This window comes from Borostomias antarcticus (assembly GCF_949987555.1).
Source record: "Borostomias antarcticus genome assembly, chromosome: 3".
NCBI classification, from domain to species: Eukaryota; Metazoa; Chordata; class Actinopteri; order Stomiiformes; family Stomiidae; genus Borostomias; species Borostomias antarcticus.
In genome coordinates this window covers 25,519,826-25,532,010 of record NC_140236.1, presented here as the reverse complement: position 1 = coordinate 25,532,010, position 12,185 = coordinate 25,519,826, and the positions used below count along the sequence as shown (strand labels likewise).

The 12,185-nt window shown below is 49.8% G+C and overlaps 1 protein-coding gene across 1 annotated transcript; it reads right to left on the bottom strand.

The window, feature by feature from the left end:
- Positions 1-136: 136 nt before the first annotated feature.
- orc1 (origin recognition complex, subunit 1) lies at positions 137-12,182 on the bottom strand. Its single transcript, XM_084462011.1, has 20 exons — positions 11,969-12,182; positions 11,595-11,702; positions 11,377-11,501; positions 11,023-11,195; positions 10,339-10,747; positions 9,956-10,193; positions 9,746-9,841; positions 9,544-9,612; positions 8,821-8,886; positions 8,055-8,162; positions 7,677-7,923; positions 7,476-7,582; positions 7,201-7,302; positions 6,340-6,511; positions 6,066-6,173; positions 5,637-5,786; positions 4,205-4,324; positions 3,465-3,634; positions 3,153-3,240; positions 137-591 (listed from the first exon to the last, which is right to left on the bottom strand). The coding sequence occupies exons 2-20, from the start codon at positions 11,690-11,692 to the stop codon at positions 397-399; spliced, it is 2,841 nt and encodes a 946-aa protein (XP_084318137.1). The 5' UTR covers positions 11,693-11,702; positions 11,969-12,182; the 3' UTR covers positions 137-396.
- Positions 12,183-12,185: the final 3 nt, after the last annotated feature.

Here is a 12,185-nt window from a genome sequence, read left to right as displayed (position 1 = left end):
AAATGGGGATGTCAACTCTCCCATCAACCCAGTTAGTTAAAACCAAAACTATTCAAATACCCTATGAATGGCTTCTAACAATGGTATGCTGACAACTACCTCATGATTCTAGTTTCTCCCCAAGGACATGAATAAAACAAATTATCCACATTCTCATAATAATCTGTTGATCTGTTGACAACTACAGTGATTCCAGAATATGAGTCTCACTTTCCTTCTAAAATCGGCCTGTGCTTGTGACAATGCTGAAACGCATGCATAAATCATATCAATGGTTTTAAGATGGTAGTACAACCACAATGAAGAGCTTGTGTAAAAACCTCCCGGGTGGTCCCGGGCGGGCGGATCAACGCCGGGCCGCGTGGCACCGGTCCGGTCCGCCCCGCCCCCAGCGCCTCAGCCAGCCTTGAGAGCGTAGAGCACGTCGTCCTGGCTGACGTTGAGCCGAACGCGCTGCAGAACGTCCAGACGGCTGGACTCCAGCAGCAGCAGGCGGCAGGAACCCAGGCGCTGGCAGACGCTCAGGCCCTGGGACACGCTGAGGGGCTGCAGGCCCTCCACCCGGCACAGCGCCTGGTGCTGCACCAACACCTGGGGGGGGGGGGGGGAGAGGAAGAGGAAGGGAGACACTGATCTATCGCTCATTATGTTGAGGAGAGACATGAATGCTGCAGTTTTAATTGTCTTTTAATGTTTGTTCTTCTGTGAGTAGGGGAGAGCCGGGTCAAAAGTCGCACGGGCCGAAAGTCGCGTTCACATTTTCTCCAGAATGACTGGACCTGCAATCACGTGGTTATACATGCCTGCACATATTACAGTGTATGAGCTCCGTTCAAATTTTGGCTGCGATCGCAGCATGTTTGACAGAGATATCAATGGAAAACCACTTTTGCCCTATATAAGTAAAATAATGGTCTCATAAGCATTTTTCGATTGTAAAATTGTGTTCACTTGTTTTAGTTAGCAAACATATGCAACTTGCTTAGCATATCTACTGGCTACATGATAGCATAGCTTTCAAGTTTCGTGCGAGCAAGTCGTGCCTGCAAGCCAGGGAGAAATGACAGGAGACCGTGGCGGGACAAAAGTCGCATCCTGTAGAGCAGGGGTGTCAAACTCTGGCCCGCGGGCCAAATTTGGCCCACAGTGTAATTATATTTGGCCCGCAAGGCAATACCAAATGACTACTAGAGCTGGCCCGCCAGTATTATACAGCGCATTCACCGCTAATACTACAAATCCCATAATGCTCTTCTGTTGTTTTGGCGCGTCAATCAAGACAGGACCCAGAAACGCCCTCTCTTCTGTGACAGTAGTCATAGCAATCTCATACTACAACTGTAACCGTGTTATCCCTTCTTAAAAATGGCGAAAAGAAAGGCAGAAAACAGAAGCTTTACGTTATGTAACGTCTCACTGTGATAGAGACACCTGTGTTGACCTAGCCGGCCGCTGTGTTTGCTCTGTTCCTGTTCATTCAATCCTGTCTGCCTTCTTGCCGGCCTGTCTGCCTGCCTGGCTGTCTGTCTGCATGCCGGCTGTCTGTCTGTCTGCCTGGCTGTAGGACAGTCAGGGTTTTACAAGCTTCTCTACTGAGCAGATGGAGCACCAACACTTGTGTCTGAGGGCGTATTCCCATATGTTAGTGCACACCATTGATGCGCACCAAAAGCGAAAGTGATAAGTGCATATTCAATGTTAAAGCAAAACTTGTTTGGGTCCATATTAAAATTTTCATTTGTTCAATGTTGGCCCGCGACTTTGTTCAAGTTTTAAATTTTGGCCCACTGTGTATTTGAGTTTGACACCCCTGCTGTAGAGGGACAGAAGTCGCATTGTGATGGCTTAGAACCAGAGGGGTGCGCAAGTGACATTTGGGCAGAATGAACAGGTGAAATGAAAGCTCTCAAAGAGATCTTTCTAATGCTATTGGTCAACTTTGTATGCAGTTTTAATGTGAAAGATAAATCTTAAATGCAGTCAAGACAAATTATTTTGCCTAACCCTTTAACTTTTGTCAAACCCCCTGCTTCCAGTCAATTGGATTATATAGGCTACTTTAGTTTACAATGACGTTACCTTATGAACAAAAATAGCTTAACCTATAGGCCTACATAAACACAATAGCCTAAAACCATGTTTATTTACAATGTATTTTCTTTCATTGACAGCATGCCAAGAGTTAGGGTGAAGAAAACGATGCGCGGTCTCTTTAGCCCTGAGACCATCAGGCAGGCAGCTCAGGAGGTCGTTGAAGGCTATATATTATTATGATATGTCTAATAATACATTCGTTGAAAGTAAAGAGAATTACATGCCAAAAAACTCCAGATAGGACACACTTTGCAGCAGTGCGACTTTTGTCCCTCCCCTATGAGACTTTTGTCCCGCTCGGCAGGGACAAAAGTCTCATTGCGCTCAGTCCGTTCTCACCCTATTTATGTTAAACTCTTAGGCCTATATCCTAGCACGAACATTACAGTTGATAATAGTGAAGGACATGTGCAAGTTGTGTGTCATAAAATGTGGAATCTCTATCTCTATTAATTTCAGAGTAAATGGAATCAAACCAAAAAATTTGACTTTTGACCCGGCTCTCCCCTACTTCTTTTTAATGTCTAATGTTTGAGGACTGCGGGTGGAAACTAGCTCCTAGCTAAATCCGGCATGTTTACACAGTGTTCAGGAATTTACATCCAAACACCTTAAACCTTTGTCCTCTCACTCCTTTTGTAATTCATCACCTCCCCCAAATCCCTTTGTCCCTCTTAGAAACTACCGCCTTTTTCTCATGTCACATGCCTGTACTCTTGGCCACGCCTGCCATTTCACATGACGTACAATGGAGTAGCCAATCACATCCTGGAAGCACTGTACCTTTGTTTTGATTGCATATAAGCCACAGCAATACCCATAAACGGGACTTCGCTGACGAAACCACCCTTGTTGCGTTTTCAGGAAGTCCTTGCGCTCGTATTGTTTTTCACAATAAACCAGACTTAACCTTTTGAACGTATCTTGGTAAATCTTTTGACTAGATCAGTTTAAAATACCATCACAACAGTCATGTATTTGTATGTGTTCATCAATATGCACTGTCCTCACTGAATCAACCAATCAAATCAAATAAACCGACAGGGCCCTTACTGTACCTGTTGGAAGGTGGCCTCCTCCAATCCCAGCCGACGGAACTCAGCGATGATCGCCCTCAGGAAGAGCTGCTCCTGAACCGATGCACACCTACGGCGGAATACAACTTTATTAGTCGACGTTTACGACAGAACTTTGTGATCATGCTGGATACATCTGCACAGAGGTGGCCTCAACCATGTGCCTTGCTCAAGCACGCAGCAGCCACGGCGCACTCAAATGCCTTGACCTCTTGATCCCTGCGCCAAATGGTGCATCATCCTGAATCTGTTGGCACAGAGCGCCAGCTCCACGGACCAATGAGAGACTCTTACCTGATGGCTGTGATGTACGCGGACGAGAACATCTCGTCCAAGGCCTCCATCACATGACTCATGCCCACCAGTCCGGTGTCTACGGGGTTAGCGGCGGAGTGCTCGCAGATCTCGGTGGCGCGGCGGCAGATGTCCAGACAGCGGCGGGCGTCTCCTGAGAGTGCTGCCACCTGTAGGGCGGGAGGGGACAGCGGCCAAGAGTTGTAGAAGTGCGCCACTGACATGTGGACCTACAGCCTCATAAAAGCATGTCCAACAGCACAGTCGACGTGCGATGATCATCTCAAACCCATTCAGAACTAATGGGGGCGCAAAATCGGAATCAGTCTAGACGCTTCGAATTAGCATGAAATAGGAACGGTCTATTTTATGCAGATTCCAAGCGAATTTCGCACAGCGTGTCCAATCAGGAGAGGGTAAAAGTGAAAGGAGCAAACAGGACCTGGCACAAAAGTCAGGGCTTATATTCTATAAACTAACCACATATTGATAATCTACATCCTTACCTTCTCACCTGAAATGACATTAAAACTTAATAAAGTGCCATATTAACAGTCCTACAGACACATTTGAGTAAACTGATAATGGTGGCGGGGACCAGGAAGTGAAACACCCACGAGCAATTAAATCGTGGCACGCGGAAAGGACTAGAAGCAATGCGGCAAAATCATCTGTAATATTGTCTAGCGCTAGTGACGGAGAGAGAGAGAGAGAGAGAGAGAGACACAGGATTCTCTTGCCTTTCTGGAGACCAGCTGGAGAGCGTCCTCCTCGAAGGCCTTGACCTTGTTCAGCCTGGATGTGATGATCTGCTGGAGCTGCTTGAAGCTGTATGGCTGGAACGACATGCGTGTCAGGCCCTAGAGAACAGGGAGAGACATACGGGTCAGGCCCTAGAGAACAGGGAGAGACATACGGGTCAGGCCCTAGAGAACAGGGAGGAACAAGCAGGTCAGGCCCTAGAGAACAGGGAGAGACGTGGGGGTCAGGCCCTAGAGAACAGGGAGAGACAAGCAGGTCAGGCCCTAGAGAACAGGGAGAGACGTGGGGGTCAGGCCCTAGAGAACAGGGAGAGACATGCAGGTCAGGCCCTAGAGAACAGGGAGAGACATGCAGGTCAGGCCCTAGAGAACAGGGAGAGACATGCAGGTCAGGCCCTAGAGAACAGGGAGAGACATGCAGGTCAGGCCCTAGAGAACAGAGAGAGACAAGCGGGTCAGGCCCTAGAGAACAGGGAGAGACGTGGGGGTCAGGCCCTAGAGAACAGGGAGAGACATGCAGGTCAGGCCCTAGAGAACAGGGAGAGACATGCAGGTCAGGCCCTAGAGAACAGGGAGAGACATGCAGGTCCGACTCTGCTGTCCTGACATCAGTGGGCAGTTCATTCCACCACTGCGGGGCCAGGACAGAGAAGAGCCGTGACCGTGTCGATCGACCGCAGGGGCCTAGTCGCCCTGAGGTAGCAGAGCGTAGTGGTCGGGAGGGGGTGTAGGGTTTGACCATGGCCTGGAGGTAGGTATAGGTAGGTATAGGTACTGCATTTGTAACGCGCTCCCCATCCAGTTGTTACACTGGCCCAGAGCGCCATTCACACACTAATGGCAGCAGCTGCCATGCAAGGCGCTTGCCTGCTCATTGGGAGCAATTTGGGGTTCAGTGTTTTGCCCAAGGACACTTCGACAGGTAGTCAGGAGGAGCCGGGATTCGAACCACCGACCCTACGATGACTGAGCGACCCGCTCTACCAACTGAGCTATACCGCCGCCCCAGGTAGGAGGGGGCTGTTCCTTTCATTGCCCTGTAGGCTAGCACCAGAGTTTTAAACTGGATGCGAGCCGCTACAGGGAGCCAGTGTAGGGAACGGAGGAGGGAAGTTGTGTGGGAGAACTTGGGGTGGTTGAATACCAGGCAAGCAGCGGCTTTCTGGACAAGTTCCAGAGGTTTAATGGCTGACGCTGGGGCCCCAGCGAGGAGGGAGTTGCAGTAGTCCAGGCAGGAGATGACCCCGACAATGAACCTGACAAGCACGCATATGCGTACACATGCACTACACATACATTAAGGGTTGCCTTTTCCCAACATCAAAACATGCCGATGAACACAGTGGACTTTACATGGTCGTCTATTCAAGCCAATACATTGTCGCCCCCGTGTGGTGGGGAGGGTCCTCACCAGTCTGCTGGCCACGCGGTTGATCATGATCCTCTCTGGGAGGTCCATGGTGTTGGCGATCGTCAGGACAACTAATCTAGCGTGACGCCTGGTCGGCCAATCAAACAGGTTGTACATGACGTTCTGCTTCCTGGTCCATAGGAGGTCCAGCTGAGATGGGGAACGGAGGGTCAGAGAAGCACAGAAACTTAGAAATGATAACATAGCAAAGTGTTGAGTTTGAAAACAGGAGGAGTGAGTGAAATGTATAACACAATCAAAGAAAGTACAAGAGAGACGTGGACAACAGATCTGACGCCTGACCTGCGTCCAGATTTTCCAGTATGTGGTTCAACATCACATTTTGAGGGGCGACATGGCTCCTTCTACAGTTGGTCAAGGCACAGTGCGCTACGGTTAAAGGGCGTGGCCAGAGGGCGTGGCCATTACCTCGTCCACCAGTAGCACGGTGGTCTCCTTCTTGGGGGCGGGGTTACTGAACCTCTTCTCTAGGAGGGAAGCAGCGTGGTCAGCGGTCGCCTTCTGGCCGGTCAGCCTCTGGAAGAGGAGCACAGGACTCACGGTCAGGAGTGTCAAGCCCTGACGACTAGTGTAATGGTTCCTCAAATGTTCCTCGTTTTAATGTGGCTGTTGGGGTGTAAACTGGCCTAGTGGGTTTTTTGTTTATATTAATGCTGTGCGCACGCGCGTGCGTGTGTAGTACCTGTAGGACCTGCACGTAGGCCTGGTGAGGGTCGGTCATCTTCATGCCGTTGATCTCTATGAAGCGGAAGGCGGGGATCTCGTCCGTGTCGGCGGCGTGCTGGAGACAGCGCACCACCTCATGGACCGTGGCCGTCTTCCCGGTGCCGGGAACCCCGGAGATGTACATGCACCTGCGGGAGGCAGAGCGCCGTCAGAACCACAGCTACTGGCCACCCGCCACCACGCCATTCTACCGACGGCCGCCGTGGAAATACAGGCGGTATTGTGCTGTCCCTCTCCCTCCTATCTTCTAACCAGGTCCAGTGGATGCCCCACTGTCACCCGCAGACCACCCTGAGTCCGATAGATACCCCCGTATCTGCTGTGGATGTCCAGTACAGCCCCTAACCTGTCCTCCTCCCTAGTATCCCTCCCTCTTATACTTACAGAGAGGAAGCAGATACAGGCTTCCTCTCTGTAAAAAAGCCAAGTTCAGCAAGAGCTTCATTCCTGCTGCTATTCGTACCCTAAACACATGAATACCATCTGTCTATGGTCCAGCTGACGGTGTGTCTGTATGTCCTGTAGTGTGTAATGTAATGTTATGTCACATCGTGTCATGTCATGTAACTGTTTGATGTCTTTACTGCACTTTTATGCACTGACTGTAAATATGAATTTCCTGGACTCCCTCCTGCAGACCACCGCCCCCCCCCCGGTTCCCTCTGGAATATGTAGGGGTGGGACCTATGCCCACCCCCGTTACTCTCTGTAAAGCGCCTTGTGTTGGCTCTGTATGAAATGTGCTATACAAATAAAGTTTGATTTGATTGGCCAAACAGACAAGTGTCCTCCTCCCCCGGGCGTGTCTCCGTCTCACCCTCCGGTGCCATCGATGACCTTGCTCTCCACAAAGTTGTAGATGTCCTGGAACTCCTGTTCTCTGCAGGGCAGGGACTCTGGCACCGAGGACACATGGAGTCTGAGGACACAAGCGTACACACACACACAAACACAATCAGACCACAAGCACAAATGCACACTCCGTCTGATACACAGACACAAAACCAGGCTTGTGTACGTGTAAATAAAACTTGCGCAAGTGTTCTCATGCATGCCCGCTGTCACTTGTGGTAATGCGAGTTTTTTGCTCACCTAGCCCTCGCTTCTTCTAGCACATTCCCCGGCTGCCGGGCCGGAAGTGTCCGGCTGGGAATACTGGGAGTGGCGTGTCTCGGTGTTCGCGGTGTACTGGGGGCCCCCTGGAGAGGAGGCCGGAATTTACGTGAGAAACAGAATTCCAAATAGTAACGGAGAGTGAGGAAATCAGACAGGCGCCTGGCAGGCCTACCGTACCTTTGCACTAGGGGTCTTGCGCGGGGTCCTGGCTGGGGCTCGAGCCTTCTGCGTAGAGCGAGGGGTTCGGGAGCCTGCCACTCGTTTGCTCTTCCTCACCAGGGTCTCTTGGTCGCTGTCCTCCTCGTCTTCCTCCTGCTCCTCATCCTCACTGCTGCTCTGCAGCTCCTTCTTGGAGGGCAGGAAGCAGTCGTCGTCGCCATCTTCTCCGTCTGAGGTCACATCCTGTGGCTTGCTCATCAGATTTCTGAAAACAAGAATTTTGAGATGAGGGTGCAATTCATTGTTATCCTTCAGAGTAACAGCACAGGACCTAGAAACGACGCATCTGCCCGTGTGGCCAATGAGAGCATGTTATACATCCCAGACGCTACTCACAGCTGCTTCCTGATTTTCAAGGAGACCAGCTGGGCGGCTTTCCTCTTGGAGCGAGGCGTCATGGCGGGCTGTGTGACTGAGGGGGAGCTCTCACTGTCCTCCTCCGCCCTGAGAGAAAAACACCACTATAAATACACTCCTCAAACATTAAGAGAACACTTAGTCATCACAGTTTAACACTAAGTCAATTAAACTTCTGGGACATCGATCTGCCCAGTTTGGAAGCGTAAAGGATTGTGAATTAATTTAACCTGCTTTGGTGCAAATGAAAGCGACTACAGTTGGACAGGAGAGGCAACAGCAAGACCACCCCCTCCCCCTCCAAAAGGAAATTTTGCATTTTGCTAGTTTTGCATTTTGCTAGTGCCCTTGACAAATGCAAAACTGGAGAAAAATCAGTCAGGAAGGACAAGGAAAGAGAAATGGGCCACCACCTGCAACACCATTTCCTTTTGGGAGTTGTCTTGCTGTTGCCTCTCCTGTCCAACTGTAGTCGCTTTCATTTGCACCAAAGCAGGTGAAATTGATTCACAATCCTTAACGCTTTCAAACTGGGCAGATCGATGTCCCAGACGTTTAATTGACTTAGTGTTATACTGTACTGTAATGAGTGTTATACTGTACTGTGATGATTCAGTGTTTCCTTAATGTTTTGAGCTGTATATATACTCTGCAGCACTATTCACTGGACTGGACTGAAGAGGAGAACAATTTTCCTTCTGAAGAACTACCTGACGAACGACTCGGTAGTTTGTTTGATACTCACAACACTCCCAGAGCTGGCTCTCTGATGGCTCTGGTTGAGTCCTTCCTCTGGGATGGGGTTGTAGCTCTGAAAGGAGCAAGGAGAAAATATGAGCCAATGCTGTTAGTGTTCAACTAGAATTAAGACTCTAGTTTGGCCTACTCCTATGAATACAAGGGAAGGGAAGCTTTTCAAGGCTACTTTAGTTTCAATTTAAACCCCAGTGGCGCTCTGCAGTACATTCTCTGTGTTGTCTGTTTGACTCTAGGATCTCACACAAGGCCCCACCGTGTGCTCCGCTGACCCCCGATCACCCAGTGGCCCAAAGACAACACCACACCTGTGCTCCAGACACCCTAGCAGAGGGGGGGCGGCTGACTCACTTCTGCCCCCTAGCAGAGCTCCTACTGGGGGTGGCCTGTCTCTTCCGTGGTGTCTTAGCAGAGCCTGGGGTGGTCAACCCTGCCTCAAACACCTCATCCTCCAGAGCCAGGGGCCTGACGCCCAGCAGGTCGCTGGGGAAACAATCTCTGGTGACTAACTGAGCGTACCTCAGCGCAGTCTAGGGGACCTTGAGTAAACCTAATGGATGACCTCCCCAGCTGGCTGAGAGTATTACACAATAAAACTCAAACATTTCCAAAGCCAGAAGTTCAACAACACAAATATAAACTTGGTGCCAGCGATTGCAGCATTTCTATCATGTTTGAGGCTGTAAGCCCTAATAATGTAATTAAGGCCTACCTGATCAAGTCCTCTTCCCCCAGAGCAGCAGGGGGCAGTCTCTCCAGATTCACAGAGGCCACAAGATGTCTGAAAACACATTTAGAGAAGAGGGTTCAATTCATCACTATCCTTCAAAATAACAGCACAGGACCTAGAAACTACACATCTGACCATTTAGCCAATGAGAGCATGTTATACATCCCGGGCAGACGCTACTCACATCTGCTTCCTGGTTCGCAAGGAGACCTTCCTATTGGAGGAAGGGGTCATGGCAGGCTGTGTGACCGAGGTGGAGTTCTCACCGTCCTCCTCAGCCCTGAGAGAAGAGACCACTATAAATATATATCGGTAACTCTAAAAAAAACTTGGTAATAGCAGCATTTCTATCATGTTTGAGGATGTAAGCCCTAATAACCTAATTGAGGCCTACCTGGTCGAGCCCTTTTCCCCCATAGCAGCAGGGGGCAGTGTCTCGAGATTCAAACGGGGGAACCCATCCAAACTCTTTGGGGGTCTGTGACCACTCTGCATGGGGGAGAGCCTGTAGCACAAAGGGAGGGTGCATGGAGGGGAGGAGGACAGTTTTTGGGCGAGTAACATCTCAGAGTCCAGTTCCTCATCCAGAATCTCCCCCAGCACATCCTCTGGGGCGAGTCTCTTCCCCGGACCTGAGGAGGGGCAGAAGAGCCCTGACATTACACGCTAGCGTAGACGTACAGTACCACAACCGACACAACTGACAATAACAATCCTACAATTTTCACTGTTGTCATTACAAAAGTTACTCGAAAGGGTCGAGGCAAGGCCACTCACTGTTGAGCTGCAGTTTCTTTCGTACGCCGGGCGTGGCCGCGCCCCTTCTCTTGGCACTCATGCATTTAGAGGCAGATAATTTGGAGACCGAGTGGATGGACTCGGCCTCGCCGGTGCCCATCTTGCTTGTGCTCGCGGCGCCCCTGCCCTGCGGCGTGGCCGCCGCCCTCCGCAGCACCGTGGGGTCAGGGGTCGGCAGGGCCCGGCGGGCGGGGCCACGGGGCCCAGGCGTGGCCGCTGGAGGAGGGGAGGGCGGTAGGGATGATTTGGGCAGGGGTGAGGCCGGAGTATCCTGCATCAGTGCGGGGTCTAAGACTTTGAAGTTTTTGGTGTCCCACGAGAGCTTGACAAAGAGCGTGTCCTTGCCCCCCGACTCAGGAAAAGGGGCATCCGCAGGGAGATGCTTGACCTGAGGTGAATTGAGAGGCTGTTATGATGACATAGCACTTGGCTGACATAAGTTGTCACAAACTCTTTACCTATGATCTGTCTTAGCCTAAGGGGTAAGTAGGGGGAATCTTGTATGGTTGGGAGATGAGAGATGTTGTTTTTTTTAGGCGATTTTGTCCGTATGTATTTTATTGCTGCTGGTCTTGTGGAGATGAACGTTTCTTCTGAATCTGAATTTTTCAACTGGGACCAACATCAAATTCTGAGGTTAGTCCAATGTGAATGTTTTCTCACCTGCACGGTGCTGAGGATGGACTCAGCGTCGATCTCGTTGTCACAGGTAGGGGACAGGTAGTAGAAGATCTCCTGAGGGTGAGGATCCCGGCCCAGCAACTTCATCTTGTTGGGTGGGACCTCAGAGATACGGATGAACCACTGCACCAGAGCTTTCTTCTGTTTTTGATTCTCTGGGAACAACACAAGTATTGGGTCAGAGAGAAAAAAAATCACAAATGTTGAATGCAGACCAAGACATGACAACTTTACTGAATTTAGGATGCGCTGTATCACAGGTAAAGTATGAATACAATACACAAGCACTGACATCTTTGAAGGGGGTTGGGGTAACCGTGAGACAGTCTGACTCACCATCGCAGAAGAGCTTGGTGACCTTAGCTACAAAGGGATTGTCATCAACCACACCCTCAATGAAGATGTACTGTCCAGTGGTTATGACAGTGGTACCACGGCCCTCTACGCAGATGTCCAAAGAGCTAAACATGAAAAGGATAGGTTCAGGTCATTAAAGGTCAGTGTTTGATGGTGGGTCTGGTAGGGGTAATAAAATTAGCTGGTCATAAACTTACTCGTAACTGAACGTATTCAGTTTTCTGTCGAAGCTTGTAGGCGCTCCTCTCCACTTGTAAACACGCCTCACTCTCATTCTTGTAAAATACCGGACCATAATAACAGAACTGTAACGAAATGATATATGACGTTTAACCAAGTTAGTTTTAACGTTACTTTGAGGGAAGAGAACCGACGCAGCCAACTGCATTAGCTAGCTAACTCTGGCTGGCTGGCTAGCTGCTAGACAACTAGCCATCTAGCTAACGTTGGTATGTAACTATCAATAGCAAAATGTTTGCAATTTCACAGTTCGCTCGCGGACCTTTATCGTCATCCACATACTTTGAATTAATCGCAGTGATTTTGTTGAATAAAAAAGTGTAATACTCACAATAGAAACACGGGCAGGTCTCGGTTAACTATGAGAGTTTTGCAGTCCGTCCAGATGAGCTAAAACAAACGGGGATGATTATTCCTATTCGAGCAGTTTAAAAGATCAACACGTGAGACGACATCATATATTGAATCTGCAACCTTTTTACATAGCTTGATGTCTCGTCAGTGACTTAAAAACAAATTGTCTGGCGTTAAGTTGTTCGCGTGTGGTA